We start from the raw sequence: 27,249 nt of genomic DNA on the forward strand, positions 1-27,249 counted from the left end.
TACATACTCAGTGCTCATAGGTATCCATTTACATTTAATAGGCAGCATGTAAATTGTTAGATTTTATGATAATGAAACAGTCAATTTCTAGTATAACTTCCATAGAAGTTTCTTTATTTACATTTTTCTTTATGGTAGGTTTTACTGATTATAAATATCTTGAAGGGTGTTTTACTTTGAAATGGTGTTTTGATGGGAGCTGATGCTCCAAGAATATGGTACATGTTAATGGAAGCAATAAGTTTGAATGAATTCAATTTTAAACAGAAATCACATAATTTTCCTTGTTTTGACTTGCATTTGGACATTCCATGATGAAAATTTTATCAGTATTTAGGAGTATACAGATTTGTCAGTGACAATCCTTGCTGGACACGTTCATCCATTTCTTCCCCCATCTAATATGTTTATTTTTTTATTAACTTATAAACTTTTCCATTAAAATGTTCTATACACAAACATAATTCAAATGACCTAACCGATCGTGTTGAATAAAATCATTTTTAATTTTGAATTCACCCAAATTTATAAATTTAACAAAAAATTTTAAACTCTATTAACAATTGATTGATTAATCAAAACAGCTTCATTTTACTTTTTTTTGTGAAGATAATCAAGTAATAGGGAATATCAACCAGGTTTGTATTGAGTTGATAGAACTTTCTGTCTGTAGAATAGGTGTATTATTCTCAGTTACCAAGTCAATCGAACAAATCTCTAATTAAATTTATGAGCCAGTTTCAGATGATTGCTTTGTTTTTGCAATTTGTTGATCAAGAATACTAAGTCCAGTATAGCTTTTAATTTATTTACCTGTACTCTTCCTTTTACAGGTTTCATCGGTATCTGATACGGGATGCTGCACAGATTGCAGTTATGCTGGAAAACCTGCTGAGTTTTGCAAGCTTTGGAACCAAGAACACAAAGCATTACACTGAGAAGACAAGCAGGTAGATAATGGGTGAATGATCGCATTGTGGATGTTCAATGCAACGAACATAAAATTGATTTAAATCTTCTTTATCTTGAAATTTATTTAAGTTTCTTCCATGTATACAAATGAGGTTAATGCATTAATACAAGGGCCAGAAATAGTCAAGTTATTTAGTGGTGGGTGTTTTTCTTTAATTTGAAGCATCAACCAATGTAACATATTTTTATTTTGTATTTTAACCTGTGGAAAGCCAGTAGGCTCTTACTTTACTTCGCTATGTGCACTATACACAATGAAATTGGAAGGAAAAGGCTGGGAATATCAGTAAAAACAATAAATTAATCACACAGGCCGCTATGGTGGTCGAGTGGTCATAGTGATGGACTCGCGTTGCAAGGACCCGGGTTCGAACCCCACCGGGGCTATAGTGGTGGTCGGCTGAAGTTGGTTTTCTGTGGTTCCCAACTTCAAGGCACGAATGTGAGCCGATCACCCCATTAAAAAGCCTCACCACAGAGAGCAACAGACCTACAAACAGCACAAATGTAATTCAATAATAACACATCACTCACTTCCCTTCTGAAATATAGATGGCAGCACTGAAAAATTAAACACAACACTACATATGCACTAAGACTGTTAGGTACACACACGGTTACACCTCCGACACAATTCACTAGGTAGTAAATTGCCCATAAATGGTGATAGACCTGAGTTGTGCTCGGTTTGAAAAAAAATAATAACCACACAACTAACATGTGCAAAAAGGAAATGCATAAAAGATGAGACTAATAAATAGGTTAAAAAAATCACTGAATGCATAACAAACAATAAAATAAACATGTATATACACAAATAACATTCAATATATGATAAATTAAAAAAATAATATTGTATGTCATTTCAAATTAAAGTAATCAATAAACTGATGAGGAAAAGCAGCAATATATCAGATAAAAACGATTACACACAAGAAATGCAAACAAAGAGGAAAAAATACATAAAAAGATGACACCTGTTAATAGGTTGAAAAAATGGAAAAAACTGAACATAACATTCATTAAAATACACTAATAAATTTCAGTATGATGAATTAAAATTCATGGCATATATTAAAAAAGATGAGAGATCAAAAGCGCTGAGAGAATAACAAAAACTGTGATGTGTGAATGAACACATGAGATCCGGTGGCAATCTGTTTCATACTCATTCCGCCCTGCATCGGAAGCTATAAAATTTAGTATTACCCCTTGGAATTTTAATTTTTAATGGATGTCTTCTCAGTGACATCCATTGTATCGTATCTCCAAAGTTATGCTTTTATTTGTATGTGTGTGTGTGTTCCTGATCTATAGTCACAAGGAATTCATTATCAATTTACTTGGAAGTAGGCCTCTGTAGTTCCCTGTTTATGCTGCTTTGGCGAGAAGGGCATGGTGGAATCAGAGGGCATTTTCTGTTTCAAATCATTTAATATAGACACAAACAGTTTCATTACTTTTTTTTTTTTTTCAGTTTTATTTATTATAAATTTCTTTTTTATATTTCTTCGAAAATTTTGATGGAAGCTGCTCTGTTCACCAGGCTATGCAGACCCTCAGAAAACTAACATGATGTTTGAAGAGCTAGTGCATCACTGGAAACTATGAAGTGTGATGGTGGATATTTCAAAAAAGAAACCTAGCCAAAAAGTTTCAAACGACAACTGTTGGATAATAGTAATGCTGATTCAGAAGCTTCCAAAATAGTCCCTCATACTTGTGTGAAATTCGGAGAAGTTTCCCATTTCGTGCTGTGCTATTGATCATGGATTCTTGACCGTGATTGTTCATGGATCCATGGTGGCCCTCTGCACTTTTATGGGAGGGGATGTTTGAATGACTTGTTAGATGCTCTTGGAAGAAAATAATTTCAAGAATCATGTGGGCCTACAAATTCCATGTGGGAATCCATTGGAAAAACCATTTTACCTGCGTTTAAAGCTGTTTTTTCCCCAAATTTCCTCTGTTTTTCCAGTTTGAATGTTTCAGTGAATATTGTACTTAGAAACGCTGAATTTTTTTTTGTTGGAATCGGAAGAGACAGGGCAACACCTTTCTAATTAGAAGTTGGAGGACAAGGGGAACCGTAAAGAAAATTAAATTTTGTATCTATATTTACGCTGCTCCTAGTAAAATAAATGACATACAGACCTGCCAACTCTCCGGCAATGCCAGATTTTTGAAACGTTTACAGTGTTTGTGGATTTTAATTACATATTGCGGAATTTGATGAGAAAAAAATTGTAGAAAGATAAAAAAATCAAATTATATATATTTTTCGTGTGAAATAAAATTCTTATTAAATGAAATTAATTCTTATTAATAAAATTTGATTTAATTACTAAATCAAAATATTCTTTGGGTATACTGATCTTTGAACAAATTTTTTTTCTATGGAAAAATCGAATCTAATTTTCTATGGAAGCATCTATATTCCAAATAATTTCAATACCATAGAGGGCACTTGTGACAATGTCGTACAATGTTGATGGGCCGGCTGTGCTTCACTGTACCTTCATGGTAATATTTTTCTAGATGGTAACAAAATTTTGAAGCGTGTCAAAGCCGTTCAAACCTGTGAATATAAACTATACGTTTTGTAAGCTTTTCTTTGTATGCACAGCTGATAGCCCTGCATAAGTCTATCAGAATTTTATTTTGTACGATGTTTTGAGCGCATAATGGCTGGTCGGAAATATCAGTGTTTTTTCAAGAAATGTTTCACAGCAGGTAATCCTTGTATAATCAAATCAAGGAAGGGACAGCAGTTTGCCTTCTGCTCCATTTGTAGATGTGATTTTGCTGTAACACACAAAGGCAAAGCAGATGATGTAAAACATGTTCACACACAGAAGCATATGAACAATTGTAAGATTGCGGAAAGTAACAAAAAATCAAATTTTGCTTAAAGCGGTTTGCCTTTTGCTGCCGTTATCCATGCTTAGTGTTTATTTACATCGTTCATTGTGGAACATAATTTACCATTATCTTGTGCTGAGCATGCTAGTATGCTTTTTAAGAAAATGTTTCCAGATAATAAAATTGCCAAAAATATACATGTTCAAGAATGAAAACATTGTGCACTGTTGTAGAAATGGGGAACGTTTCGAAAATATATAATTGATCCATTTCATGCAGAAAGGCCCATTTTTTTTTTCGACTGACGGCAGCAATATACAAGTTTGAGAAGTACTACCCACTTATTGTGACAGTATTCAGTTCCAAAAGTAGTCGGATTGAAAATTTGGATCTTCTAATTGATAATCAGCTCTTTGGAAGAAAAGAATATTCCATTATTCTTTAAGGACATTGTATTGCTTTAAGTGCAGACAATGTACTGGTTATGGTGGACAAATATAATTGTGTGTGGCAGCGTTTTTAAAAAAAAATATTGACCATTTAGCTGTTGTAGGTTGCCCGTGTCATCCCATTCATTTGGCTGCTGAAAAGGGGAGCAGAATGTCTCCCAGGAAACATAGAAGAATATCTTATTGATATTTTTTATAATTTTCAAGGACCCCCAAGCAAAGAGAGAAGTTTCAAAATTTGTGTAGCAAAGAAACTAGGAAAATACTTAAACATGTAACAACAATGTGGCTCTCCTTAAACAAATGGTTGGCAAGATTGTTGGAGCAATGGGAAGAATTACTGCCATATTTCAAGGAGGAACTAAAACAGAATAAGGCAGATACCCCTAAACATTCTGCCATCTCAAAAGTCAGTGGGAATATAACGAATTGCTGTAAGAAAAGAACAAATGAAAAAACTATTGGAAATGTTGTTATAAAATCCAGTGTCTGAAATGAAACCAAAAGAGTCCCAGAACAAAATGTCTTCTGTATTGACACGGGAAGAAAGAATTTTTGTTTGTCAAATAGATGTAAATAGAGCAATTTGTTCATTTCTGACATTTATTTTGCCATCTTTCAATAAAACAAATTTACTGTTACAATCAAATAAGCCCATTATCCCCAAGGCCAGACCAATTCTCCTGCATCTCTTGGAGGGTATATTGTCAAAATTTGTTTTGCCATCTGTCATGAAAACTGCATCTTCAATTAAGAGTATCAAATATGATTCGGTTGAAAACCAAAAATCTGATGCAGATTTAATGATGGGTAGGTCTTCAGAAAAAATGGTTTTGCTTTTGGAAGATTCACAAAAAGAAGTTTTATTCTTATATCAGAAAATTTTACGTTGCTACTTGTAATTTCATGACTCATAAGTTCCCTATTGATCATTAAGTGAAGTGTTTATTAATGCTGAAGTGGCTGACATAGATTTAGTAGAGAAATCTTCATTTTGTAAAAAACATGTTTTTATTATGAAAAAATATTCATCAGTTTATCTTAAGAGCAATTGAAATTTCACATGTAGATGAGGCCTACGACATTATCCAGTCTGAATTTTGCCATCTACAGCATGAAAAAATTCCAGATGAAATTCTCAAAGTAGAAAGAATGAGCTGACATTTAATGGAGATTGATAGATGAACTCAGAAGTAATAATGGTGCATTAAAATACAAGAGAGTGTCAAGCTTGATGCTGCTCATCCTAAAAATTCCTCACAGCAATGCCCAATATGAGAGAAGTTTTAGTTATGTTGCAAAGACAAACACTCAGTTTAAGTCAACCATGGCAAAAGAAGCATTGGAAAATCTATTGGTAGTCAAATCTAACCAACAAGCACCATGTTTTGAACAAAAGTTTAACATTGAGTTTTTGAGAAGGGCTAGATGTTCCACAACAAATACATTGCATAAAACTTAGTCCCATTTGTTAATAACTTGTATATAGTTTTGTTTTTGTGTTGGTTATTAAATGTAGATTTTCAATGGTAAATACTTTTCAAATGTGATTGTGATGTAGCATCAAAGTTAACACGGAAGATAAAATAATCCAATTATCATATTTAATTTAATAGAGTTCTAGAATAAATATTTTATACCCATAAATATTTCAAACATGCAAAAAACAGGTTGCTGCAATAAGTTGTGCATTGGCATTCCACTACTTTGAGAACAAAAAATGTTCTTTAATCTACATGCATAAATCCCTTAATGAAATCTTGAGAAATTTAAGGAAAGTATTTGATTTTCAGAGAAAATGTTGCTTCTACTAAATGTTGCATCCATGCACACAGTCTATTACCCTATAAAAATATACCCATATTTTACATTTGATTCTTTATTTTCACTTTTACTCTGCGGATTATGCACAGGAAGTTACCGTATGCTTGCAGGATTTGTAAAGGACTTTTGCCTTTTCAAGGTTGGCAGGTCTGGACATATCTTAGATGAACTTGTTATTTGGATAAATTTTCTTACTGAAAGTATGCTCCTATAATCAACAGATCAAAAGATGAAGGGTGCCCAAGGACTTAACTTCACACCCTGTAGCTATACTGATACATGGCCAAGGGTCCTGGGCTATCGACTAACGACTTACATTAGCTTAGTTCTTGCAGATTAGTTGTATATAATTAGATCACTTGAATAGACCTGAAAATGGTTAACATCCTACTTGGCCAACAGAAAGGATCACAAAATTTCCATGCTTTCTTTACATGTGGGGCAGCCAAGCGCGAGACACACACTAGACCCAGAATGAGTGGCCTGTCCATAAAGCTCTGGAAGCAGACATGACAAGCATTGTGAGTGAACCAATTGTCAGCTGAGAGATCTTTTTTTTTTAAACTTTTGACTAGTTTTTCCTCCACTTCATCTCAAGCTTGGATTGATGAAGCAGTTTGTCGGGTCATTGAATGTTGATGGCGAATCAAAGCAAGTGAGACCTCAAAATTTGTGCTCTTGTGCGTGATTCTTAATTTGTCACGAAGATGAATGAAAAGAAGTCAGTGTGTGTGGCTGTCTTTTAAGACAGTTATACAAAATTTTCTTAGTAACAGAAAGGCAGATAACTGAGATTCTGATTACTAGAATGCTGATTGCTTTTCATGAGCTTAGGGACAACATGAGTGTAAAGCTACATTTCCTGTTTAGTCCTCTTGATCAATTCCCCCAACAATCTTGGGGCTGTAAGGGAGTGAACAGGGAGATGATTTCAAGATGATGGAAGTGTGCCATCAAAGCATCTGGAACAAAAATAGATGGCGGATTTCAAACGGGATTTCACTCGTAAAGTCCAGGAACGTAAAAATTATAAGCTCAAATTCTTGCCTGCAAAGTGCCAGAAAAAATAAATTCAGAAAAAAAACTAAAAATGTTATTTTGAAAAAAAATCTAGAGCTTACAGGAAAAAATTAAATTCAGATTTGAAATCGGCATACTCGAATTAGGTAAGATCAAGTGCTCCTATAAATGCAACAAAAAATTTGTTCCCCCATTGTAATAGAAGGACAAGACTCTGTATAATTTTTTTTTTTTTTTTTTTTTTCAAATAGATAATATGCTTGCTTTTCATTTTTACAGGACGCTTCGTTGCCATGTATACAAAGCACTCCACGTTATGATCCAAAAGATGCAACCAGTTTTATCAAGGGACATGTTGCTAAGCATATTCGAGAGCATGAGGCAAGACATTGATCTTCATTCTACTGTAAGTACTTTTTACTGTACATGCACATAATAAGTATTCCTCTTGGGAATTTCTACATACCTGAACTTCTGTTCTGAGTGCATGCGTGACCCTAACGTATTTATGTAATCAGAGTTACGTGTGTTTTGTGCTATTTTAGTGGTAATGCCATCAGTTGTTCATATTTTGACGTAAATGACATTGCTGCCAAGTCTCCTGAATTTCTACCTCATCTCCCATTCCCCAAAAAATTTATATATCCTGAATTTTTTGACTGATTGAAAAAACAATCCTTTCTTTTCAGGTGAAGATAATTATTCTCAAACAATGCGTCTATAAGAAAATCTGTTAAATGTGCCCTGTCCCAAAAAAAAAGAAAAGAAATGCCACTGGTCGCGCAGCGCTTCTATTTTTTTTACTTTTCAGAAATGTTCTCCTCTTTCCTATTTTCACCATAATTGTCTTTTTTTTTACCTTAATTCTCTCTCCTACCATTCCTATTTTATCCCTCCCTCCCTTTTGTTTACAGCCAATATCTCACTACAGAAATTCCGAGAAACTGCAAAATGTCACTGCTTTCCCTCTATTTTTGACGTGTTTTATATACTTCACAACTTGCTACTGAAAAAAAAAAAAATGTTTCACTTCTACTGGAGTAGGGGACAACGACAAGCATGTCTTTTTATCGCAGCCCTTAGTCAAATTGCTAAAAACTGAAGTCCAGTGTATAAAGCAAATCTGTTTCACAGATTGGTTGCCATAAATAAAGGCAAAAAAAGGAGGAGGGGTGGACAAGCTCTGTCAACACGCACAAGAGAGATTCCATGAAAGACTAGATTTCTCTCCCGGAATCCTGTAACGAGCGTTCATTCCTGAAGCCGGGTTTTCCTAGGAGTAGGTTTTTTGCATCACGTGAGAAAACAACTGGATCATTTCACGTCGGCAGAAATGTGTTACATAATCACGTTACACATTTGTGTTTTCCTAGCATGGTGCATCAAGTCAGGACGGCTATATAGTATATGATCCTGGCATCAGCTACTGTTAGGCTGCATGCTCCAGTTTGAAGGGAAGGGAGAGAAAACACAAGAGTGAAGAGAACATCAGCAAAACATGGTGTGCACAACGCATTTGACTGCTTCAGAAGCAGTCTGCCAATCATGCCCGACATAAAGCGCTGTCATGAGCTGTATTGTGCTCTGTAGGAAAAGTCACACTGCTTTTCTTATTGATGAGTGGAGGGTGTGTCGCGCTGGCTGATTCACGTTGCGCGTGGCACGGAAAACCTGCTCCTAGGATAACCCGGCTTTACGGGAGAGAACCCAGGCCACATCTGCCTTTATAGGGGGAAGAAACGAGCCGATTAGCTGCTAGCTGAACCCAGGTTTTTAATGGCTAAAAATTTGCGGACGTAATACTTGAACGGCCCCTTATTTTAAAGCATACATGTGATCAACCCATGGCTTAGATGTGGCTTGCATCAAGTGGCTCCAGCACACTTACAGATAAATTAAGTGGCATCGCACCACATTCTTACTTCAATTAAGTGGCCTGGGAACGAATTTCCTGATCATTTAAGTGGCCTGAGGCACATTCCCAGATTATTTGAGTGACCCATGGCACATTTACAGATCATACAAATAATCTGTGGCGCTGTTCTAGATCACGTGATTGAGTGGCCTGCGACACATTTTTAAATCAATGAAGTGGCCCGCACTCGTCAAAATGTTGAGTTTAAATGTGCCGTAAGTCATTCAGGTGGTCTTAAAGTGTGCCGCAGGCTGCTTGAGTCATCTGGAAATGTGCCACAAGTCACTTGGATGGTCTGAAAATATGCAGCTTACCACTTCAGTAGTCTGGAAATGTATCAAGAGCGCCACTAAAATCTATATATAAAAATGAATGTGTCTGTCTGTCTGTCCTTTATGCATTACTACACCATTCATCCAATCGTCATGAAACTTTGGGAAGTTGTTGAGTACACTCCGCGAAGGTTTCTGGCATAGTTTTTTCCTTCATTTCCTTGAATTTCCTTTCTTCTGAGATTGCAGCAACGTGCGACAGGTAAGCTAGTAATCTATAAAAAATGCATTGGGACACTTGAAGTGTTAATGTTGAATAACAAAACACACACGTGGCCCACGAATGATCATCAAATCATTTAAGTGGGACACATTCCCAGATTACTTCAGTGGCTTGCAGCACATTTCCAGATTATTTAAGCTGCCAACAGCATATACCCAGATTAACTAAGCGACCCCAAGCACATTTCCAAATCACTTGAGCCACCCGTGACAAACCCCCAGTTCACTTAAGTGGCACATAGTTCAGTTGCAGATTACTAGGTGGCTGGAGGCACATTTACAGATCATTTGAGTGGCCTGCTGCACGCTTCAAGATCACTTCAGTGGCTCGCAGCACACAGATCACTTAATGGTCTGCGATACATTTTCACTTTAACCTGTGCAGCTTGAGTGATCTTTAAAAGTTTCATGGGTCGATTGAGTGCTCTGGAACTGTGTTGCGGAAATCTATAAATATGCTGCAACATATTTACTGATCAGGGAATGTGCCACGGGTTACTTGAATGACATGAAAATGTGTCACCGGTGACTTGGAGTGGTCTAGAACTCTGCCGTGAATCACTTAAGTGTAGATGAGAATAATATCGCAGGTTACTCTAGTGATCTAGGAATGTGCAACAGGTCACTTACGTGAAGTGGAACAGCAGCTCGGGTAACTTGATTAACTGTAACTGTGTCACAGTGACTTGTAAATGTAATGCAAACCACTTGTGATCTGAAACTGTACCAGGGTCTCTTGAACGATCTGGAAATGTGTTGCTTAGTTCATTTTTACAAAATTAGGTTTGAAGCCGTGGGCCACAACAGATGACTCCGGGTCACATTTGACCTGTGGGCAATGGGTTAAGCATGCATGTGTTAAATTTCTATGGCACCTGGACAGGTTTTTTTTTCTTTGAAAAGCACGGGGGAAAAATGGATCATGATCATTAATTGGACTTTTCAAGTAACAATAAAAATTTGATTTATTTTCTTTTAGTTTTGCTATTATACATTGTTTTTGATCCCACATTCTGTGGAAATAAAAATTCAAATTCATTAGAACACTTTTTAGTTCCTTAAAATATAAATAGATAATATTATAATTAAAATACATAAGGTGTGGATTTCAATAGCACAACATTTTTAAATGCTATGATAATTTGGAAATTTCCATTTTTCCCTATTTTTTGTCAATGGTGTTCCTATTTTTTCCTTCAAATTTTCACTTCTAGGCCTGATGGCATATATTGTGGCCATTGTGTCAGATTATGAAGAAATGTTTAATTTTGGCGAGGAAAATACAATACTCTTCAAACAGACAGCATTTGTTTAGTTCCTCCACAGTTGAATTGATGAAATGACCTTTGTCCCTGATGACAATAGTTCTGGGCGGATGACAATTTTTTTTTTCTGCTGTGATTCCGATTTGAGCATAGTAATGATAGGTAGTTTTCTCTACTGTTTGATGATAACTGGCTATGCCTAGCTTTGTGTTGCGTTCATCCAAAGAGAAAAAATCAATGATTCAACTTCCATTAATTAAAAATCCTTTCTATATTTGCGTATGATTTCTGTACAGAATTCAGATCCTCCGGGAAATCTCCCTAATTCTCATCCTCCATATTTTGCAACTATAAAATTAAATTTTTTTTTAACTGACTCGACAGAAAAAATATGGGTGGCAGTTGGTTTCTGGTAATGTCACTTGAGGCAAAAAAAGATTTGTAACAAATATAAAAAATTTTTTGTTTCATTTTTAAAAAAAATCTTGGGAAAACTATCTGATATCACTATACAGATTATTGTCTACACTCTTATTATGCATGCAGATTAATTTTTCCTTTAAAGAAAACTAATCAAAAACTTGTTCTCCAGTCATCTTCCAGTGAATCCTCACAAAAGGGAAAAAGCAGTGTACAGCAGCAGCTCGATAAAGCATTGACAAATAAAGCTGAAGTTTGTGTGGCAGCTCTCAAAGGTAATTAGTTTCTTAATGTCATGTTTCGATGCTATTAAAATCACTTCAATCACGACCGTATTTATGTCAGCTTGCCTTTTGAAGCAAATTTTATCTCCCTTGGGACAAATTATTGAGGTTTTTGTTAACTTTTACAAAGATGGGGGGGGAGGGGTCTGTGTGACACATAGCTTTTTATGAAAAGTTTTTGAACATTCTATTGTTTTAAAACACGATACAATATTTTTTAAAACAAAAGTAATTCTTTACTAACGCAAAGAATTCAGCATGAACCATTTATCTATTAATCTATCCTTATTATTTAGTTTTTAAACCATTTTGTGTAAACGACTTTGTGTGTCAGTATATGGGAATTCAGAAGACGCTGAGATGTTTATTTTCTCCCCGATTGGATTTCAATGTTACATCGCTTCTAGTTTTTAATAGAAGCAACAAATGTGATCATGCTTTATTTTTTTCATATTTGGAAGCTCCTGATGATTTTGTCAAAGGGTTTCATCCAAGCTTGTCGATTAGATTTGAAAAAATTCCCATTATTTCAGAGATGTGAAACAAGCATCTATAAAAAAAAATAATAATAAGTTTCTCCTAATATTTTAAAGTCCTTGGTATCCTATTGAACAAAGATCCTTCTATATTTCATGTATTTCCATCTGCAGCAGCGTTTTGTGACCGATAGACGTTGGATTATTGTGATCTTGGATATGTATGGAATTCCTTTGACGTTTGGGTGTAGTTTTAGGTTGTTTTTGTTTTTTCAATATAGTTTGCGTTTGTTTCCAGCAGCATTTTATTTTGCATCAGCTGAGGCACTGTTGCAGGTATAATCATTGTTCGTACGGTGCTTAAAAACTCCTTAAAAAGTAATTGATTTTCATTTCCTTTTTAAGGACCCTTAAAAACTCCTTAAAATCGTTCCAGCTATTTCTTAAAAAGGTAGACTTTTCCCCCCGCTCTCAATTTTGTCCCCGAAAATCGGATTGTGGTAACTGCAGCTCCTTATTCAAATTATCTGTTCCTCATCAGGCTTTTCATCGTGAACCCCCGATCATATCCTTTATCGTACAACTGAAGATGGTTTACTCTAGTACAGTGTTTCTCAACAACCGACCACGGTTTCCGTTTTCAAAAAAAGAAAAGAAAAATTCGCCACTACAAGCAGCAGAAATTACTATCGTTGATCTTCATTGCGTCAAATCCCGATGTTTTGTGAGAAAAAAATTAATTTCATGAATAAGAGCTAGTCCGCCAAATTATGAGAATTAATTTATAAATGTTGCCAAATAACAAGTGTTGAATCGCCAAATATTATGGTGAATGTCCTGAAATTTGCTCTCATTTTGCAAAAATTTCTTTTTCAGTACAACTGAAAAACAAGGAAAATTGAAAAACTTAATTTTAAAGAATTTGTGTATGTGTTGATCCAGAGAGAGATGATGTTTGAGCAAGAGATGAATAAAGAGTTGCTGCAAATATAATTTTGTAAGGAAAATCTTTGTCAGCTGTGGATTTTTATTTTCAATAATTGCGGGAAGGGGAATGAATATCACTTTTAGAATTTTTATAATTTATATGATGCTGTTATGAATTATATTTTTGACCGAAACTTCAGTTTTAGAATACTTTGGTGACAACAGAAAAGTATGTATGTAGATTGATTATTTTATGATTCCTGATTATGCTGGGTAACAAATCAAGAGTTGTAATTTCTGAACCACTTCTACGTCTATATTTTTGAGAAGAGGGAAAATTTGGCAAATAATAAATAAATTTGCATATGTGCCCCATCCTTTTTTTTTTGCTGTAAAACTTATTAATAAAACTTATTAACCTTTTATTGCTGCAAAAGTTATGAAGTTTGCCATGACTCCTTTAAAACTGATACTGGCTTCTAGTCGCAAGTTATCAAACCCATTTGCTCACCAATAAGATGTTAAGCGAGATGGCTCGCTCTGATGGATATTTTATTTCACAATAAGATTCTCATTTCTTTTTCTTTTTGTATCCTGTGTATATAATATGGCAAGTGTAAGATAGCAGATGAGATGGCATGGGAGGGGGTCCCTCAATTGCTTTCAAAACATACCTCCATCCTAATACGTGTACATTCATCTTAACTAAACCCCGAAACTTCAACTCCCAATCCCATCTCGTCTGTAATCACCACAAAATTTGTTAATCGCGACAGTACCCAATTGTCCAAGAAAAATATGTTGTAAAAATTTTATGTCTTTTTTTTTGACACAAAATAGTGTTCCAGACTCTGTCTCGAAGCAGGGCTGGAAGAGATCTCGGCAATGGGATCCAGTGGCAAAGTTCTGGCGTTCATTCATTCATGCCATGACTCCTTAAAAACTGCTTGAAACTCCTTGAAAAGTCCTTAAAAACTCTTTGAAACTGCTTGAAAATTCCTTAATTTCTATTTAGGAAATTTTGTATGATCCCTGATAATTTCATTCTGATTCACAGCATGGTTTAAGCTGGATAAAAAATTCCTTTCGCAAAAAAGCAAAAATGGGTGGAAAAGCTTTAGCAAAATGCTGCAATGCTAACAAGGGCGTAGGGATGGGGTCTGGTTCCCCCCCCCCCCGAAATGTGAAAAAATGGCCGAAAAAAGGGGGAAAAAGATGGCCAAATCTATTGTTCTAACACTTTGGTTCCCCCCCCCCCCCCCCCCGAACGAAATTTTTGGCTACGCCCCTGAATGCTAATGTAATGATTGATGGTTGGACGTCTACTCGTTGCGTACCTCCTGTATGCATTTTTGCGAAAGTTGTTGCTACTTTTTTCGCATTCTATGGTTTTCTTTTGCATTTTGCGGAAAAAGCGACCGTAGCTTAAACCCTGATTCACAGATCCATCATCAATACTGTTTTTTACTTCACAAATGTTTTGTCTGGTGTAGTTTTCATTTTCCTATAAATTTCACCACCACCACTGCTTCCGAGTTTTTCTCATGCATTTTTTGTGAAATTCTGAAAATTTTTCATCTGCAGATAAGAAGGTATAAGTCTCACGAATGGAAATTGCAATATAAAACACAGAGATAAGCAGAAAAATTGTGGCAGTACAAAAACCAATTGTGACAATTTTGGTAGTGTCAATGCCATGTTTTTCCAAAGGGAGAAAAATCCAGATTTTTACCTTCCTTCATGAAGGTTCATATTTGTTTTTCAAAAAATTTGATACATGCCTGTAGGGTTTTGAAACGGGATTCTAATTGTACTCGAAAATCTCACTAATTCTCATTCTGCTAGGTTGACAGCCATGTTGTAGACAGACACCACAGGCTGGAAAAATCTTGCTGGACAATTCCCACAATCAATATTCTGTATAATAGTGGTTGAAAAAATATTATGACCTAGGCATAATATTTTTTCAACCACTATTATACAGAATATTGATTCTGACTTGTACTATGTCAATTTGGGCATGTAAAGTTTTGAAGACTTGTTCAACCCTGGTGTATATTAGAACAGTGTGCTTTCCTTTGACAAATTCAGAGTTTCTAAATTGCCAGGACTTCAGACTATGTACAATTATTTTTCATCCTTCCTCTTGCTCTCTGGATTTTGGCGAAAAATTAGATTTTACACAAGCTTTCATGTTGCTGTGATGTCAATGACTGCCATCGTCGTTAGGGAAAGCACCCATAGAGGACAGCTCTGGTCATTTCCATCGAGCAGCCATAAAAAGAAGTCTTTCTGGCCGCATTTAAGCAACTGTGACTTTGTTTACGTAGCATTTATTGGCAATCATTTATCAGGGGCATGACCTTGGTTGCCGAAATTCCTGTATAATTATTGTATTCCATTAACAGCCGTGATGTAAACATAATTTTTCTCATCAGCAGCTTTGTATTTTGACGTTTTTAAATTGTTTCCTCCGATCAAATATGTCTTCAGAAAGAAAATATGAAACTTTAAGCTATATGAAGCTAAATATAAAGCTTTTAAGAGTTCATATACCCAAGATTATCAATCACTGATAGCATCCATGAAAGGAAATACTTATGTTTTATGAAAAGTATGTAGATGTGATTTCTCTATTCAGCATGGAAAGACTGACATGGAATTATATTCTGCTCAGGGGCAATGCAGGAACTGCTTTGGGGGGGGGGGGGGGATAATGGAACTTTGTCCTAATTGATTTAAAAAAAAAAAAATTGTGAATTTTTTTTTTTTGATCGAGTCTGAGTGGGGGTGGGGCCGGGTACCCCTATCCAGAAATCCGGAGATTGCCCCTCGGGAGAATTTCTGGATTCAAAAAGTTGGCACATCTGTGTATATTCTGATTGCATATGTGGAGCAAATGTATTTGTGTTGTCCAACTTGGTTGCAGTGTGTGAAAAGAGCCTTAAAAAACATTCCATTCTAATACAAATACAAGGGCCACAACAGGCAAATTGCCCAATGAAGTGGCTAAAAATATTTGCCCATAAAATATATGGAATAGCCAAAATACCCGATATAAAAGCATATATCACCAAAAATTGCATATAACAAATACAATACAATAAAAATACAAATAAATGAATTTTTCATTTTATTTGTAGCTATATAATTTAAATTTATTACCGACAGTCAACCATTATGTATATATATAAATACATAATACATTGTCCATAAAAATAATAATGGTTGAGTGTCTGTAATAAATTTAAATTATATAGCTATAAATAAAATGAAAAATTCATTGTTAAAAAAAATTCTAAATTTAAATTGTAAAGCAGAAATGTATTCTTTCATCTTTCACTATCCTTCCTTAATGTTTTCCTTCTTCTGATTAAGGAACACTATATCATAATTAACTATAAATGCTGTATGCTGTTGCATTGTAACAACTCTGATTATAACACATCTGATCTGTCTATTATTAAGACACACCTGATTTATATCATCATTATGTGTCTGATGGAAGGATTTTAATAATCCCTACAGTTTGCAGTGTGTATGTTTCTTTTTCTGTATTTCTTTTGTCGTATTCGTATTGTAGCATTTTGTATTTTGTCATTCACCATGTCGTTGTATTTTCATGTGATTGTGTGTGAATGTATAATTTAAAAATAATAAAAATGAAAGGCCTTACACTTCTGGTGCTTGTAATCAGGTAGAGGGTACCCAGAACATGACTTGGGTAGGGTGGTTTAGTTTAAACCACGTTGGTTTTAACCAAGTGGTTTTTTCACAAAATCCCATAAAAGTGACCTAAATATAATTTTTTTCCCTTGAAAAATAACATTATAGTTCATTTTCAGCCAAAATGATTAATTTTTACCACATTTTCTATTCTTGAGATACTTTCTGATGGCATATCTTTAAATGGTATAAGATAATATAAGTGGTTTTTTCAAAAAATCTCATAAAAGTGGCCTGAATATAAATTTTCTTATATATTTAGTATTTTAGTTGCTCTGAAATTTCTCATTCTTACTGCATTTTCTAAGTGCTACATTCTGATGCTCTGTCTGAAGCAAATCCATGAATTAGGATTGTATATGTATGATGTGGTGGTGTATTATCTTAGGCTTTTTCCCCCTTCGCAAAGAAGCAGCAACAGTACTGACTTCATTGTCATGCTAAGGGCAGGTGGTCTTATAATCCAAAAAGATACCAGCTACCCCTAAAGGACAATGTCCAGTGTGCTAGTAGTTACATTACCTCACAAACACACATATTTTCATATTTTCTTTCCATATTTCTATAGGTAGCAGCACATCTTGTACTGTATATCACCACCAGGCTTAATATTTAATTTTTTTTACATATGTTCAGCATTACCCCCAGTTAATCAACATTCTATTGTGCAGTAGCAAAAGCCTGAATGAAATTGACCTGTTGGCAAAGTCGCCAGTGATCCCTGTCCAAATAATTTCCAGTTGGAAATTCCTTGGAATATGGACACGGTCACCATTTGGTTGGGATGTAGAGTAGTAAGTGATTTATGAAAAATAATCAGCTATGTACAGGGTGATTATGATTAAAAAGTTCCGATTTCAAAACACATACAAGAACTGCTTTTCAGAATGGCTTGAAAATTTGCATGGATCCATTGCATGAAGCAATGGAATTTTCTTTGGTGAAAGAAAAAACAACTTTATATTGTGCAAAGTAGATGATGCTGTACTTGGCCAGCTGTCGCTTAATCTATTTTGTGCAGCAACATTTCGGCACTTCAACAGCATCAGTGTGTGAAAAGCAGGGCTGGACAAATCCCAAATGCTAGAACAACTAGAAAATCAGTTTTGGCATCTAAAATTTTACATGCATCATTGCTAAAATGAATTATAAGTATGAGAATTTTTTTGTTTGTTTCTGTAATATGTCTTCCAACATGAGAATGGGTCATAAAGCCCCAAAAAAGTTAAAAAAAAAAAATACCCAGGATTGTTTTTTCTTGGGGGAAAAAAACCTATGGTTTGCTCCTAATGAATTTGGCTGGCGTCGAAACTTTTTTTTTTGTATTGGCCAGCCCTGATGGATAGCACGTTTATCAAGATGCACATTGTAACACCAGCAAAGCAGCTGCTGAAGAACTATTTTGACAATAACAGGATGACATGATACCTGGCCACCATGTTCACTTGACAGGCGAACGCTACTATAACCCTTGTAACTTTTGGCTTTAGGGATACCCCAAAATGTTATGTGCAGTGGTCAGATTGCAAACTTTGGTGAATTGAAAGCACATCCACATCATTATCATGACATACTTTAGTCTGTTGCTGAACAAGCATTTTTGTGCTTCCACCTCACACGCCAGAACACGGTGAACCACATATTAAACATTTCTTGTGAGAGTTTTAGCTGTTGGTTTAAAGTATTTCCCCCCCCCCCCCTCTCCATCAAAAATTCGATTTCAACAGGAATATTCATGTAAATTTCCAATTCATTCTGATCAGTGGTTCTTATTTTAGTGTTTTGAAATTGGAACTTTAGTTATAACCACCCTGTATATCTTAAACTATCGCTGATTAGTCTGCATTAATTTTGCTTTATTAAACATTGTATTTGCCCAGTTTTTGTAAAATAGTCTTCCTAATTAAGCATATTGAAAGTAATGGGAGAAAACATCTTTATTATAGGGTTAATGATAACATTAAGAATTTTTAAATGCAAAATAATTCCTTGAAGTTACACTATAAAATAATTAAATTTCAAAAGTTACTTTTTATTAAAATTTTAAAATATTTATAGATTAATTAATATATGGGAATTGTTTTAATTACATCAATAAACATTTTATTTTAAATATTAAAAGTTTGAATGATTTTTTGGAAATTCAATTGTTTTTGATGTAAATGCTATTAAAACCAAAAACTGGTTTAAACCAAAAAAAGCCAGTTTTTTGGATTTTTTACCAACCCTGCCTGGGGGCCCCTGTTAAGTTTTACAGGTATGGATTATAGCAGATGTTTTGGTCTGTGCTAGACCTTGAATAGAAAACTTGGGTAACTCTGTTTAAGTAACTTGAAACGAAACTTTTTTTTCCATATATTTCTATATCTTTGCCACATATTTCTATATCTTTGCCACATATTTCTATATCTTTGCCACATATTTCTATATCTTTGCCACATATTTCTATATCTTTGCCAATTCTCCCTGAAAATATTTTGGGTCTCGATGTGCTGCTGTGAATATGTAGGAACAAGTGTCAGAAGAAAATTATTTCATATGCAGTAGACAGATAATCCACCTCCATGGCTTATCTAACATTTTTTCAAGCCGACTCATGACACCACTCAAGCAGACATTTACCAACGTTCACATTTGTTCCACATCATACCCAACTGCCACTAAAGACTCCATAGATATTTCTTCGAAGAAGGAATCAAAGATTGGTTGTTCTATGCATTCAGATGTGCCCAGAAGCTTGTGCTCTTACTCTGGTTCCATTATCAATGGAATATGCTCTTCAAGAATGCTGTGTCTATACATTTTCCTTACCTTTCTGATATAATTAAAGTTTTATCTTTCCGCCCATCAAAGTATAAAGCAGGTATTTGTAGGACTTTGGTCGCTCATTGGTTGATTAGGAAACTTTTCTCTCAGACAGGTATTTTCTTGCATTTGAGTAAATGCACTCTTCGATGTTCTTACACTTGCAGGATGAAAATGGCAAACAATAATTTACAGTGAAACTCTTCTAATTGCTTCTTTGGTATTTTAGGGTGCCATTTTAAGACTTGTATTTCATACATGTCTTTCATGCACCTTCAGCTTTGCTTTCACTCGTTTATGTTAGAAAAAAGGAATGGAAGCTCGTGACCATATTTTTTCAATTTTTTCCACAACAATCAATATCCTCTATTTCTTTATACGTGGGCTCTTGATTAGTTTCATTATCACATTTTATCTTATGATGGTTCCACTCATAGAACTTCATAACATCTTCGTAAATTGGTGACATTGCATTTAATATCACTTGAATCACAAAATAATGGACATTTCTACTTTGAACAAGTACGATCCATGATAAAAATGGCACAAATGAGGGCAGCACAACCTCGCCTTATTTCAGTTGCAGTTATACTGGGAACATGCGTGTCACATGCGCACGCCTAGGTGCTTCCTATACTCTCCCCCACTCTACTCACACCTACAACATGACTAATTGTCTATGTTTGTAAAAAGTAATGTAATTGGTCGAAACCCTAACTGAAACTTACCTTGAAAAGTATTTAAAAAAAAAACCAAAGAATCAATATCAATCTGGAGGCATTACACTAATCAAAATGTAAAAAAAAAAGAACTCACAAGTGTTAATTTGAGGTCATTTAGCACCTTTTTATCATTGTGCCCCTTAAAAAATGTTAATTTTATTTTTTTGACCCACCCTTAGTAATCAGCCCATGTGCATGCATGAAATGGTTGTGATGAGATGAAAGTGATCTAACGTGAAACATAAAGCTCTTTTGAATATATGTGTAACACATTCTGTGTATATACTTGACATTGTGTATGCACATGTTCAATAATTTACTTTTCTCTCACACAGTTTTGTCCTCCATATTTTCCACCTGCAGTTTCTTAGAATCTCAGTTCGTAAAGGTAAGTGAGATTCCTGTATTATTCCGTAAATAATTTTGAGTTCTTTGTGCCCTTTCTGGTGTCTTTGGTAAAGATAAAAATACTCCCAAGACTGTTTTTTGTTGCTTGTTCACACTGCATGAGTATCAGGAAAAACATCAAATTTTTTAAACATCCTATATTTTTGGGGATTTCCATGTGTGTGTACTGTTTTATATAAATTCTGTGGTCTTTGGTCAGAACATACTCCAAAATCACATTTCTGAGATATAAGCATTTTCATTGTCATTTAAAAATAAAAAATAAAGCATACACACAAATACAAATGAAAATATTACATTAGTATGTTGTTTAGCCATACGCACATATTTGTGCATTTATCTCACTTCTAATTACAGACCTACCAACTCTCCAGATTTAGGCGGGAGACTCCGGATTTTTTATCCTTCCTCCTGCTCTCTGGATTTTGGCAGAAAATTAGATTTTACGTGAGTTTTCACATTGTCGTGACGTCAGTGACTGCCATCGTCATTAGGGAAAACACCCATAGAGGACAGCTCTGGTCATTTCCATCGAGCAGCCATAAAAAGAAGTCTTTCTGACCGCATTTAAGCAACTGTGACTTTGTTTGCGTAGTTTTTATTGGCAATCATTTATCAGGGGCATGGCCTTGGTTGCCGAAATTCCTGTGTAATCATTATTGTATTCCATTAACAGCCGTGCAGTAAACACAATTTTTTTCGTCAGCAGCTTTGTATTTTGAAGTTTTTAAATTGTTTTCTCCGATCAAATATGTCTTCAGAAAGAAAATATAAAACTTTAAGCTATATAAAGCTAAATATAAAGCTTTTAAGAGTTCATATACCCAAGATTATCAATCACTGATAGCATCCATGAAAGGAAATACTTATGTTTTATGAAAAGTATGTAGATGTGATTTCTCTATTCAGCATGGAAAGACTGACATGGAATTATATTCTGCTCAGGGGCAATGCAGGAACTGCTTTGGGGGGGGGGGGATAATGGAACTTTGTCCTAATTGATTTTAAAAAAAACCATTTTTTTTTCAATTTTTCCTTTTGATCGAGTCTGAGTGCCTGAGTTTATCGGTTGCGGTTTTCCATAATCTCCCACATACAGAGATTTAATATAATGGTAACAGATACCATAACTTTCGTCCCCAGAGCAGCCACCAAACTCTGGGAATTTCCAAAGAATAATGTTTCTCTTCATATTTACATGACCCACAATTCATGTTAAACCACTTGGTGTTAAGGCAATGGGCAAAATTTGCCTAGGCTTTTCCCTTATGGGACGCCAAAGGATGATGATGATGACAGATATATGTGGGAATCGGCAGCTATGCTTATATAATTTTTCATCTTATTTTCAGAAAGTGGAAGACTGCATACACAGGATATTTAAAGTTCTTCGTGCATTATTGTTGCCGCCATATGACGAACCTTCCTGCAGGCTGCAGATCTACAATCTGCTGAAACACTTGGTCCTTAATAAACAGATGTCCCGGGGAACTATATCGTTCGCTATCATGGTTTTCGAAAACGGGAAATTGGATCATGACTTGGAAGTGAGTTTTCTAAAGATTTGCTGATGTTTAGCTGAGTTTTTTTCTGTTTATTGTTCAATATGATAATTAACGTAATCATCAGAATTGAAATGAACTTGTAAATGGTTTTTAATTTACTTGTTCTGAAAGAGTTTGAGATAAATTGCTTCTTTTAAGTTTTAATCCTGTTTTGGTCTTGAATCAGTGACTACCAAAAGTAATTAGCAACCATTTACAATGTCTCTTTTAATTTGATTCATTTTTGTTGCACCATGGTCATTTTCATTACACAAGCACTAATTAGACCGATAGTTGCAGTTTATAGATAGAAAAAAATTAATACATACCCACTTTGCTCCTGGAAAAAGCTTCATTTTTTTAAACAAAAATGCTACAACAATAATCACTCAAACTTTTATGAATTAAAAATTTGAGCAACATAAAATGATGTAATAAACAGCACATCATGAAACCCCTGCCATACAGTGCTAGTAAGCATAAAAGCAAGCATCTACCCACACAGAGGGTTGGTAATTTAGGTGCCATCATGCTTTTTAGGGGTCAATTTTCAAAAATGCATGAAAGCAAGACTATTATTTCATACAGTTGGATTTATGCTTACTGAAGGTTTTTCTTTTTCTGACGTACTATTTACCAGCGTTGGCAAGGTTTTGGACAGTAGGGTAAAAACCACGATAAATCTGTGGTTTTTAACCATACTGTCCAAAACCTCTTATTTATAAATAACTCTAGGTGAAAAACTTTAAAATTTGAAGTAAATTCTATGATGAAATAATAAACTTTACACAATATAAATCATAATTATTAATCATATTAAATATAATGATATTCAAAACAGTATAGTTAAAGGGTTGTATGTATGAGTGATATCAGGTTATCAAACCATGGGATTGCACTTAATCTTAAGGTTAAACATTAGATTTATTGAAACATGAAAGATATGGATACATATACAAGAATGAGATAAAAATTTGTCACATGAAAATTAGAAAAAGGCAATTGATATGATTGCAGAATGAAATCAAACTTATGTAAAAATCAAACACATAATCACGCTCAGCTGCACCTCTTAACATTCGAATAATACATAACTAATTATTTAGCTGCCCTATCTGTGCCAAGGTGATTTCTAAGATTAAAAAATTTGGAAATATTCTTTTAATTGATGCATAACTTGTGGGACACTAAAGCATAGCTGCCAAGTCTCCCGAATTTTAGCTTCATCGCTCGACCTCCCGAAAAGTTCTTAAATCTCCCAAATTTTTACAAAAATCACAAAAATTCCTAATTATCCCTAAAAATTTCCTACTTCATTAAAAAAAATCCCCACTTATGAAAACAATCCCTAAGGAATTTCTTGTGGGGCATGAAGCAGGGCCGTCTCTGCATGAAGCCTCTTTTTTTTCCCTTTCAAAATGATGTCACACGTCGTAAATGGGGAAATACCCTTTTTAAGGAAGTTTTACAAACCCTCTGATGGTAACAAGAAAGTTGTTCGTCTTATCGTGCAGGGGAATGGCTTAGCAGCCAATAGTCCTGGATAATAATTGAAGATTATAGTGACGCTCATATGGTCAAAAATTCTTTTGTTGAAGTTACGTACGTGCGATATAACAAAGCATGAATACTGATGAGCAAAAATATATTTAATCAATTTTAAAGATATTTATTCCGATGAATTTCCTTTCATCAAATGTTCCAGAAGAGGGCCGACTTTCCCTTTTTGTACAAGTTGTGTTACGGACATAAACATCGGTCATGGAAAGACTGCCATCATCACTCGTGAAATGAAAAAAAAACCATCAAGCAAGTGTCACAAAAAGTCAGTGTTCTTCAAAAATTGACGGTGTTTTCCTTCATCTTCCAATGATTTTGGGGTCATTCGCGCAGCATGTTTGTTCACAGCATTTCTGATTGAACACAATATTTATTTTTACATCATTGAAGTTTCGTCCTCCAATTTCACTTGTTTTTTGCTTAGGAATTTTATTCCCAAGGGTTTAACTTCCATGTGTGTAAAATCCCTATTTTAATTTAACTTCAGTTTTTGAGTAGGGATTTTATTCCCTACACTTTAACTTTTATGTTTGGAAAATCCCTATTTTATTTGAAAAAATCCCTATTTTATTTGAAAAAGTCCCTATTGTATTTATTAGGGAGTGGTTTTAGGTTAAAATACGGATTTGTGCGAAAATCTCCCGAATTTTCATTTTCAAAAGTTGGCAGCTATGCACTAAAGTAAAAAAAAAAATGTCATTGAACATGGTCTTTTGATAAGCCTTCTTCATCCAGTGGTTTTTCTGACTGCTGTCCATTATGTGAGGATTGTATATATAGCTTGAATTAATTCAGTGAAATATTAGCTTCTAGCCTCATAAGCGCAACAATTTAAATTTAACAAAAATTTTTGGTCTTATTCTTTTATTTTCATATATGCATAATCTGTGTTTGTGAAATTGTGTTCTGTGGCCTTATTTTGTTCAGATATTTTCCTATATTTAAAATAATTTTTAAATTCAAAATTGTGAATTTAAAATAGAAAGTTCACTTGAAAATTACAAAAGAATTTTTTTACAGTTTTATGTTCTGCTAGTATTTTTTTTTATATGTTAGTATCACCAAAAATTATATGTTCCCACATAACATTTTAAAGGCTCCCGCTCATCCTACTTTTTGGTAAAATGTCCTTTTGTCCTACTTTTCCTAATTTTTTTATTAAATCCTATCAACAAAATTTGTACAATTCATTTTAATTGAGGTGGGAATCAACAATATAATGCTGAAACTTCAAACTTCATTGCTGATGTAATTGTGGTATTTGTTCTTTCTTTTAAACCGTGCACGACTATGGTCTATCGCCATGGGCAATTTACTACCAAATGCGTTTTGCAGGAAATGTTTATGTGTGTACCTAACAGTCTGAGTGCATATATAGTGTTGAGTCTGATTTTTCAGTGCTGCCATCTATATTTCAGAAGTGAAGTGCAATGAGTGAATATTTGTACCATTTGTTGGCCTGCTGCTCTCTGTGGTGAGACTTTTTAACCGGGAGATTGGCTCTCACCTCGAAGTTAAGAACAACAGAAAACCAACTTCAGCCGACCACCACTGTGGCACCAGTAGAATGATATTTGTTGAGAGAAAACATTCAAAGTCAGTTCAAGGACAAACATTCAAGGACAATTTATGAATATTTATACAGAAAAATCCTCTAGCGCAGTGTTCTTTTACACTTGCGGACCAGGAAAAATTGAAAACATTTGTAGACATGCTGACGGCTAAAACAGAATTAAAAACCAATGAAGAGATGATATTTATTGAATCTGAATTATGCAACTACTACAATTGGGCCAAATGTTTCATGGACCTTGAAGAAATTCTTACGGACTGGGGGTTATGCTGGTTTATACTATTTTCTGTGGTATTGTCAAGAAATTTCCTTTTTGGAATTCTAGCAGTGTTTCTTGTTTGGCACCGAGTGAATCATGCGGTGGAATTTTTCAATTGAAAATTGACTTTTTCTATGTTGTCTGTGAAATTTTTTTTATATAGTAGTTAAATTTTGATATCATTGATAATATATATTTTTGCGATATACTGTAGGTCTCGTCACTCTGCATGGAGTCATCTAAGCTGTGTGAGTTGTTCCTCTCGATGTCGAAGGTGGTCACTGTTCCAATATCGGATTCAAATGAGGTGGTGAGCGCTGTGGATCAAGCCATCAGACAGAAAGCAACGGATATACAGTTCAGTTTGTTCAGATCGAAAATTGTAATATCAAAGTGTGGAGAGGAATCGAATAGTGTCTTAGGTTTCGAAAATGACAAGGCCATTTTCAACGGATCTGGCATTCAGGGATCCTTGCATCAGAACATGGATCGTGGTGATGTGAGCCAGGACGATGAACTGGACTATGGTTACGATGATGAGGAAGGTTGCGAAAATGCAGAAGATGACGACGAAGAGGAATGCAAGACTGCCTATAACAGTTACCACCACCAAGACGCGAGGCGTCGGAAGAGGTCTCGCCATCAGTACGAAGAAGAAGAAGATGAGGAGGAGGAAGAAGAAGAAGATGATGATGATGATGACGACGATGATGATGATGAAGATGAAGAGGAAGAAGCTGAACCTGATGAAGAGGGTGAAGGAGATGATGATGATGATGATGAAGACGATGAGAACTACGATGATGGCGAGAACGGCGAGGATGAGAGACACAATTCCTTACCCATGTCTAATGACTCTCATAACCATTCGAGACATGTGGAAATCGCTGTAAAGACTTTGCACCACAGTCGCCATCCTGTGGACAGGGAGGAAGAGGAGGATGATGATGATGAAGGGGAACAACTCATCAACAGTACTACTCACTCTGAGTCTCCTGAGAATAACGATTCGATGCCACTCGTCATAAATGAAAACGGTGTGAATAGCTGTTCCTCTTCCTCGGAGGAGAGAGATGATAAAGAGTTTGAAGTGCCAGCTCCTAAAAGGTTAAAAAGGTTCCATGGTGCATCATGCAATACAGAGAATGATGTGGAGGGTGTCGTCGCTGAAGCAAAAGAGGTAAAAAAATTTATTTGGTTACTTAGAAGCTTTTATTTTGTGTTTCTGTATGAAAGTTTTGTTTGGTAATTTTTTATCATTGTGTAAGAATTATCAGCTCTCTTGGTCTTGGATCTTTTTCTCACTATACTGGAATTGATATTCAAAATTATGGCGTGTACTTTACTTATACAATGCACATCTAAAGCCTGATCCACGCCCACACCTCAAAACCATTGTGTTTAGCATAGCACAGCTGTAAGCATCGTATCAGGCAGGGTTGTTTGGTTTACACCACGATGGTTTCAACCAAGTTGTTTTTAAAAAAAAAAACCAATCTGTTTTTTTTTCAAAAAATCACAGAAGTGGCCTAAATATAATTTTTTCCCTTGAAAAATATCATATTGTTTCATTTTTACCACATTTTGTATTCTTGGGGTATATTCTGATGGTACATCTTTAAATGGTGTAAGATAAAACGTAGGTGTAGATAAAAATGGTGTACATAAAAGTGACCTGAATATA

At 34.9% G+C, this 27,249-nt stretch overlaps 1 protein-coding gene across 1 annotated transcript in view; it reads left to right on the forward strand.

The window, feature by feature from the left end:
* Nucleotides 1–27,249, forward strand: part of LOC149067884 (proline-, glutamic acid- and leucine-rich protein 1-like) — a 63,167-nt gene that overhangs the window by 30,230 nt on the left and 5,688 nt on the right. Inside the window, exons 11-16 of the mRNA XM_089252298.1 lie at nucleotides 834–950; nucleotides 7,407–7,533; nucleotides 11,454–11,556; nucleotides 20,557–20,609; nucleotides 21,982–22,176; nucleotides 25,780–26,745. Coding sequence (XP_089108424.1) covers nucleotides 834–950; nucleotides 7,407–7,533; nucleotides 11,454–11,556; nucleotides 20,557–20,609; nucleotides 21,982–22,176; nucleotides 25,780–26,745 — 1,561 coding nt within the window. The remainder of the gene's footprint in view (nucleotides 1–833; nucleotides 951–7,406; nucleotides 7,534–11,453; nucleotides 11,557–20,556; nucleotides 20,610–21,981; nucleotides 22,177–25,779; nucleotides 26,746–27,249) is intronic.

This window comes from Pholcus phalangioides, unplaced genomic scaffold (genome assembly GCF_987345545.1).
Source record: "Pholcus phalangioides strain wild (caught in Gottingen) unplaced genomic scaffold, Ppha-v1.0 ptg000028l_1, whole genome shotgun sequence".
Taxonomy (NCBI): domain Eukaryota; kingdom Metazoa; phylum Arthropoda; class Arachnida; order Araneae; family Pholcidae; genus Pholcus; species Pholcus phalangioides.